General features: G+C 32.0%; 2 protein-coding genes across 2 annotated transcripts; both read left to right on the forward strand.

Annotated features, from left to right (window-relative positions):
* On the forward strand, positions 1 to 558 carry LOC145580706 (uncharacterized). The gene is made up of 2 exons (XM_081637828.1): positions 1 to 61; positions 221 to 558. Exons 1-2 carry the CDS (start codon positions 1 to 3, stop codon positions 556 to 558), a joined length of 399 nt encoding a protein of 132 aa, XP_081493954.1.
* A 5,005-nt stretch (positions 559 to 5,563) lies between these two features.
* Positions 5,564 to 6,447, forward strand: LOC145580707 (uncharacterized). The gene is made up of 2 exons (XM_081637829.1): positions 5,564 to 6,001; positions 6,070 to 6,447. Exons 1-2 carry the CDS (start codon positions 5,564 to 5,566, stop codon positions 6,445 to 6,447), a joined length of 816 nt encoding a protein of 271 aa, XP_081493955.1.
* The last annotated feature ends 1,656 nt before the right edge of the window (positions 6,448 to 8,103 follow it).

Consider the following 8,103-nt stretch of genomic DNA (forward strand, 5'->3'; position numbering starts at 1 on the left):
ATGTACTACAGAGACAAGCTTGAAGAATGGTACTCTACCCAATGTCCACCTATGTTCAATGGTAAGTTTTACACCTACTTGAAGAACAGGATGGAGATATTCATCAAGGCAGAAAATTACCAGGTTTGGCGTGTTATTGAGTCTGGTGATTTTGAAATAACCAAAACTAATGAGAAAAACAAGGTAGTTCTTAAACCTTTATCTGATTTTGATAAAGAAGATTTTCAAAAACTTAAATTGAATGCTTTAGCTGTAAAATTCTTGCAATGTGGACTTAGACCCCATGAACACAACAAAATCATGGGATGCAAGTCTGCTAAGCAAATATGGGATCTACTTGAAGTTATTCCTGAAGGTACAAATGAGGTAAAATGTTCTAAAATTGATTTACAGATGTCTAAGTATGAAAGATTCGAAATGCTACCTAAGGAAACCATAGAGGAAATGTTTACTAGATACAATGATATAATTAATGAACTGGGTTCCCTTGGCAAGCACATTCCTATAGATGATCAGGGTAGGAAAATCATGAGAAGTCTCCCTCAAGATGAACGCTAGAGATCTAAGGTCATTGCTTTGCAGGAAACTAAGGACTTCACCAAGTTCAACATGGAACAGCTGGCTGGATCGTTGATGACTCATGAACTTCACCTAGGTTCCAATGCTGAAAGTTCCAAGAACAAGAATCTTGCTCTGAAAGCTCAAGACTCATATGAATCTGAAGTTAATGAGGAAGAGATGGCCATGCTAGTAAGAAGATTTAAGAAGATGATGAACAAGAGAAAGTTTGATAGGAACAAGAAATTTTCAAGTTCCAAAGACACTACCTGTTTTAAGTGTGGTTCCAAAGATCACTTTATTAGAGACTTTCCTCTAAAGGAGAATGATAGATCAAAGTTCAAAGGCAAGGACCAAGCTAAGGAGTCTAAAGTCTACAAGCCATCCTTCTCAAAGGAGAATGTGAGAAAGGCAATGATAGCTGTCTGGGGAGACTCAGAATCTGAAGAAGAAGAAGATCAGCCATTAGAAGAAACAACACATTTATGTCTTATGGCCAAAAATGACGATGAGGCCAGATTGAAAGCATACGAGGCTAAGGCATGGTATTCTGCTAATAAATTAAAACATTTCTCTAAAGAAAACTTGATACATGCGGTTTTGCAAGTTCAAATGATTTGAAAGAATTACATGTTGCAAAAGCGCAAAGTGACAAGGCCCTTGAAACTTACAAGGAACACAGTGAATGGATAGATAATATGAAATTTGATATTTAATATAGATTCTTTAGTCTTTTTGATGATAATGTGATTCTGAAAGAAAATATTGAATGACTAAAACATGATAAAATACTCTTGAATGTGGAAATGTCCTTGTTAAAATTGAGTGGAGCTACTCCTAACTATGAAGTTCCTCTTCTTGATCAATATCTGAATTTTGATAAATTAAAATCTGATTTGGAAGAATTGAAAACAGATAAAGCAAGACTTGAGGGGGAACTTGAAAGAGCTAGAAAGGGTAAGCAACCCATAGAGTACAATGTACCTGAATAGATTGCCAATGCTCAAGCTAAAAGAACAGAAGGTTTAGGTTACAAGAAGAAGTTCCAAAAAGAAAAGAAGTATGTTGATCTGCCGAGTAGTATTGTTTGCCATTTCTATGGTAAGACAGGACATAAGCAGGTTAAGTGTCCTAAAAAATAAAAGAGCACTCTGAAGAATAAAAACCATGTTAAACAGATATGGGTTAGGAAATCCAATTCTGCATCTGTTACATAGAAACCCAAGGAGACTCGGGATCCTGACACTAATGTTTGATTCTTCATGCAGGTTCCAGTGACGGGGAACAACACGTGGTACCTCGACAATGGTTGTTCTAAGCTCATGACTGGAGATCAATTAAGATTTCTCTCACTGGACGCTTACTATAGTGGGACTGTAACCTTTGGTGATAATATGAAAGGTGAAATTGTTGCTATTGAAAAGGTAGGAAGGTCAAGTTCCCATGCTATTGATAATGTATTTTTGGTTGAGGGTCTCAAACACAACTTCTTAAGTATTTCACAATTTTGTGACAAAGGTAACTCTGTCAGCTTTATTTCTAATAAATGTAGAATCATCAACAATGACACTGAGAACATTATCTTGGAAGGAACTCGTAAAGGAACACATAAATTGTGAATCGTAACGAAGTTCCAAATAGCAGTTTAACTTGTCTTAGTGTTATTGAGGATGATCTTTTGTTAAGGCATAAAAGATTTGGTCATTCAAGTTTTTCTTTACTTGACAAGCTTAGATCCAAGGAACTTGTGAAAGGTTTACCTTTCATAAAGTTCCTATATGATAAAGTATGTCATGCATGTGTTAAAGGTAAACAAACTCGTGTTTCTTTTAAGTTTAAGAATATGGTTAGTACCAAAATACCTTCGGAACTCATTCACATGGATCTCTGTGGTCTAATGAGAATCCAAAGTAGAAGTAGTAAGAAATATGTGATGGTTATAGTTAATGATTTCTCAAGGTTTACATGGGTTTTTTTCTTGTTAGCAAAGATGAAACGTTTGATGAGTTTGTTACTTTTGTAAAGAAAGAATAGAGAAGAACATGTAATTAGTTGGTACATCTAAGATCAGATCATGGATCAGAATTTGAAAACTATAAGTTTGATGAATTCTGCAAAGAGCATGGAATGGATCACATTTTCTCTGCCCCAAGAACACCACAACAAAATGGTGTAGTAGAACGCAAGAATAGAAGCCTTGAGGATATGGCCAGAATAAAGTTGATTTCAAGTGGTCTGCCTAGGAACTTCTGGGCACAAGCAGTGAATACAGTACGTTATATTTTAAACAGAGTAATTGTTAGGGCCATCACCAACAAGACTCCCTATGAACTCATCAAAGGGAGAGAGCCTAATATTTCTTAACTTAGATCTTTTGGTTGTAGATGCTTTGTTCATAATAATGGTAAAAGAAACTTGGGAAAGTTTGATGAGCGTAGTGATGAGGCTGTATTCTTAGGATATGCCTCAAACAGTAAAGCTTATAGAGTCTATAATAAAAGAACTATGTGTTTTGAGGAATCCGTACATGTTATTTTTTTGATGAAACTGAACACTAAGAACTATGTGTGTTCATTTAAATTTTTTTTTCTTTATATGTGTGTTTATTTTTTCTGTTAAAAAATTTAAAAATTACAAAAATACGTCCTACTATATAATTTGACTTTCTTTAGAAGTTTGCTAAGTTTGTCGTCATCAAAACGGGAGAAATTGTTGAAGCTTAAGAGTTTTGATGATGATAAACCCAAAGAGCAAACTTCAACTAATAAGATTTTTCTAAGTGTTGTAAATAGAACAGGTGAAGTAGAATTTGGAAGTGGAAGAGTAGCCTACCTATGAAGGCTCAAGGACACTTTAAAGAAAGTTAAAGAAATAGAAGAAGAGTTCCTAAGTGGAACTAACTGAGTTCCTTAACAGGAACATGAAGACAACAAGTTGAGAATCATAACTTGGCCTGCGTTAAAGATAGTAAGTTCCACAAGAATTTGGCCTGCAAAGTTTCAGTAAGGTACTAGAGAGGTAAAGACAGCAGGAACTTAATCCCAGACAGCGTGCAAGTATCCTAACCTACAACTTTTGATGAAACAATCTAAGTTATGTTAAGTTTATATTTTTTTTTAAGGATTCTTGTAAATATGTTAGGTTAGTTTATGCATAGAATTGATTAGAATCGTGGCAAAGCTTGGCAAGCTTATAAAAGGAAAGTTTATAAAAGATAAAGTTTCAATTTATGAAAAGATTTTATAAAATCCGATTTTTAAAAGATATTATTCTTTTCATAAATCTATATTTGATAAGTTTTCCAAAATGATTTTCTTTACAAATGATTTATATAAAAACATGTTTTATGAAATAGACAGTTTTGATAAGTTCTATCTTTTGAAAACCCTACTTGTTATACAAGTTTATTTTGTATATAAGGTAGAATTCATAATTAACACACTTGTGAATTTATGCATGAAGAATCTGAAGAGAGCTCAATTGTGTAAGTTTGCCAAGTTTAACTTTGTCATATTAGTTTCGGATTCCATGTGTAGCTTTCCTATCACATATTAGAAGTCAAGAGTTTGTATTGTTTTGGTTTGGGTGAGTGAACTATTTATTGCATACAATATTGTAGGCTTCTATATTGAAGCTGAGTGAGCTGAGCAAGTACTCAGGGAGTACGGAGAAAATCTAAGTTAGAAACTTAGGTTGGGTAGAATAGGGTTCTACTTTGTGGCAAGCTCATTCTAGAACTTGTAAGTTTAGGTTTGATTATAATAGGTTGAAACAGGAGAATTTTCCCTATTATAGAGAAGTGTTTTGGTGTTTGAAATCCCTCAGAAGGGTCGAGGTAACATGCTCATAAGCAATAGGTTGTAACACGCTCATTAGCAAGATCTTTTAAAAAATAGGAATCAACTAATACTATTTCATTATTATATATTCATTGGACTAATATTACTATTACCCACACATGACCTAAAGTTTAAAAAGAATTTATTAGATCACACACCACCTCAATGAAAAAATCAATGACATCAATATTTTTTTTTTTAAAAAAAAAATCTTGCTAATAAATTAAAGACTTTAGTGCTCAACTCATACTTTAATTTCAATTTTAAAATTAGGTTACATAGATCTAAATGAATGGAGTATTACACTAATTTAAGTATTATACTTATCTATAAAAACACAAACACCTCATGCTACATGCCACCTCTTTTAATTTATTGTGATTAATTTCCTTTTTTTAATAAAAAAAATATAGCCTTAATTCAATTCATTTATTAATGTTGTTTAGTTGTTATGTTTTTTTTTTTTCCTTTTTGAAAGGTAATGTTGTTTGGTTCATTTCCCTCATTCCTTGACTTAATTTCTTCCACGAGTATATTCAATTCTCACCCTTCCATCCCCACCTTTCCAAATTATTCGTTTTTCCCATAAAAACATTCTATAAAAAAAAAATATATATTATATACTTATAAACAACTATCCGTTCACCAATAAGATGACATGCAATGGTGAGTTCACTTATCATGTGATTACGTTGTTTCAATTAGAGATTTTGTACCGTTTTCACATTGATACGGTTTATTTTCATTTATATGGTCACAAGAAACACAATCTTGAAATTCCAGTTATCTTATAAATTGTAAAATATATTGGTCACATTCTATACCTTCACCTCTATATCCTTTAATTTCTTCCTCATTTTTATTGCCTCGTATCCTAAAAACAAGTAGGAATGGCAAAGAGGAGGAAATTGAAAAGTCCATTAACCACATTCCTTCTAGAGTTATTCATCGAAATACTCGCAAGATTACCTACAAAATTTCTTCTAAGGTATCGTTGTGTTTCCAAGTTTTGGTGCTCTATCATAGATGACCCAAAATTTCCTTCAATCCATTTGAAAAAATATAGAAATAATCTAAAACAACCCCACATACTATTTCTAGAACCACCCCGTATATGTGTTACTAAACAATTTTGCACAATTCGTAGTGCAAACAATTTTAGAATAATGTCTAGTCTTGAAATAAATGACCCAATATTTAAGCGTTTTCACGCTGTGGGTTATATCAATGGGTTGCTTTGCATGAAAAATTTTGTATCGGAAAATCGAGTTCACACATTAATCTTGTGGAACCCTTCAATTAGGAAAGCTTTGGAGATCCCTTCTCCTCAAATTTTGCCAAGAATAGGAATGCGTAGAGGATTTGTTATTGATTATGCATTTGGATTTGACAATATTAAGAATGAATATAAGGTGGTTGGGAGTCTATATAGAAATGACTCTCACTTTTCCAAATTTGTTGAGATTTTCACCCTTAATACTTTTCTTGGAAAATTATCGATACAAGTACGGGACCGTGTTATTGGATTAAAGATAGTCCAAAGGTTTATTATGATGGGATCGTATATTGGTCAGGGAAGCAAAACATTAATGCTACAAAGAAAGGTGTTTTTTCCCATTTTGTGTCATTTAATGTGCATACTGAGGAATTTAAATACATTAATTTGCCTCAGTGTGACGACCTCGTGAATGAGTTGGATGATTATGAAAGGTATCCTATTATTTTTAATCGATCGATTGCTCTCATGGAAATATTTAAAAATCGTAGTCAAATTTGGATGAAGAAAGAGGTAGAAGGCACAATACAATCATGGGATAAGTTGTTTAATATTAACTTAGAGTTATTTAATAAGTGCATATATTTTAAGAGTGACAATGAGTTGTTGTTTTGGGAAGAAGGAGAAGAGGTGAATTCTTACAATATTAAGAGCCAAGAAACCCAAGTATTTTCGGAGGGTTACAAGATTTCTCCACTATTTATTGATGCTTATGTAGAGAGTTTGGTCTTGTTCAATGGGATTTACTCAGAGAATCTTATACAATTCCCTTAATTGTTTCAAGAGTAATGAATTTTCAAGGTGTATGTTGAATATCATTATTACTCTTCCTTGTGTTTATTTTATTTTCGAAAGATTTGTTTTAGTCATTTTAAGTCTCAAGTTTTATTTTTAGGTTGTACCTCACCTTTAAGCTTACTTTAAAAGGTTGAATAATAATTTTAGTTTGGTATGTATTAAAATGTGTCAATGACTATCTATACTTATATAATAAAAAGCGTTCCTAAAACAGAAAATGTACCACGTGTAACCTTTTTCAAGTTTGACATGTCAGCAATATGCACCACATGTCATTATAAACATGACATGTCACTTTCACATGTATTAGGTTTGCATCTAAAAGATACTTATAACAAAACTTGAACTCAAGACCAACAAGTCTTAAGTTAAGAGTCTTACCATCTTAGTCATTTATTAATTGTGTTTTTTTTATCCAACAAAATTATAGTTAACTTAGATAAGTTAACTTGTGTCTTATTATACTATTTGTTTCCATTATGTAATGATTGAGTTCGACAACTAAAAAATGTTTTTAGCAAGACTTAAACTCAAAACCAATAAGTCTTACTATCTAAACAGTCGAATTTGATTAGCAAATTAAAAGTACAAACTAGCAACTTGGGGCATCGCTCGGGCCACACACTAGTTTAATTAATTAAATGTTGGATCCATATATATATATATATATATATATATATATATATATATATATATATATATATATATATATATATATATATAAGACCTGTTCAATAAGACCGTAGTTTTTATTTTTTTATTCTTTTTATAATTGAAATATCTTATGATATATGTCATATAAAAATTTAAAAATTAGTCTAATTTATTAAAATTACGGTTAGGAGGATATTTGATGATAGAATAGTGAAGATTACCTTTTTCAACTTTCCAGTTTTTGGTTTTTTTTTTTAAAAAAAAAAGAAAGCTAAAAATTAAAAACAATAACGAACAAGCTCTTATTTTTCTAGTTTTTAGTATTTCAAAACGAAGAACATTATGTGGTTGTAGACACCCATTGGTGTCTTTCAAACCCAAACTGGTGATGAATGACCTTTTACCGCCAATTGATGATCATGTTGAGCATCAAAAATAAGAATTGCTTCAGGTCCTAGCCCATTTTTATTTCAATCCATCTAATCCAATCAATTTTTAACACAAACATCCATTCAAACCCTTTTCCTAGCCTAAATCCACACACCATTGCCCGAATTTCTCTTTTAGTGACCGTAGTCCAAAATCGAGCTTAATTAATTTTTTGACCCCATTAAATTTAATTCAAATTTTATTTTGGTTGAATATCCCTTGAAATAAGTTTTCCAATGCTATATTATATGCAAAATTTCGATTAAAAACGAAAAAGATATGAGCAAAACACTAAAACTCGGCCTAAAACTGGTAGAGGGAAACAATTTGTCTACCTAAACCAACCTAAGACAAGTCTAGGGTAAGTAAAGGATTGTATCCACATGGAATGGGTATGAGTATACCTAGAATATAAAACGGTTTTAATCTAGTTCGGTCACAAGATTGGGGTTTGATTAATTAACTAGTATGAAAACAAACACTAGGGGGAAATGGGAATCAACAACAACCAAACCAATAGATCAAAACAATAGGCAAACATGAACATAA

The sequence above is a fragment of the Chenopodium album genome, chromosome 15, assembly GCF_948465745.1.
Source record: "Chenopodium album chromosome 15, dcCheAlbu1.1, whole genome shotgun sequence".
Taxonomy (NCBI): domain Eukaryota; kingdom Viridiplantae; phylum Streptophyta; class Magnoliopsida; order Caryophyllales; family Amaranthaceae; genus Chenopodium; species Chenopodium album.

Excerpts from the sequence above, each read along its gene's own strand:
- LOC145580706 (XM_081637828.1), top strand. The coding sequence starts at position 1 with ATGTACTACAGAGACAAGCTTGAAGAATGGTACTCTACCCAATGTCCA. Across the intron at positions 62-220 it reads ATGTCCACCTATGTTCAATG|ATTTTCAAAAACTTAAATTG; the intron begins GTAAGTTTTACA and ends TTGATAAAGAAG.
- LOC145580707 (XM_081637829.1), top strand. The coding sequence starts at position 5,564 with ATGTCTAGTCTTGAAATAAATGACCCAATATTTAAGCGTTTTCACGCT. Across the intron at positions 6,002-6,069 it reads CATTAATGCTACAAAGAAAG|TGTGACGACCTCGTGAATGA; the intron begins GTGTTTTTTCCC and ends AATTTGCCTCAG.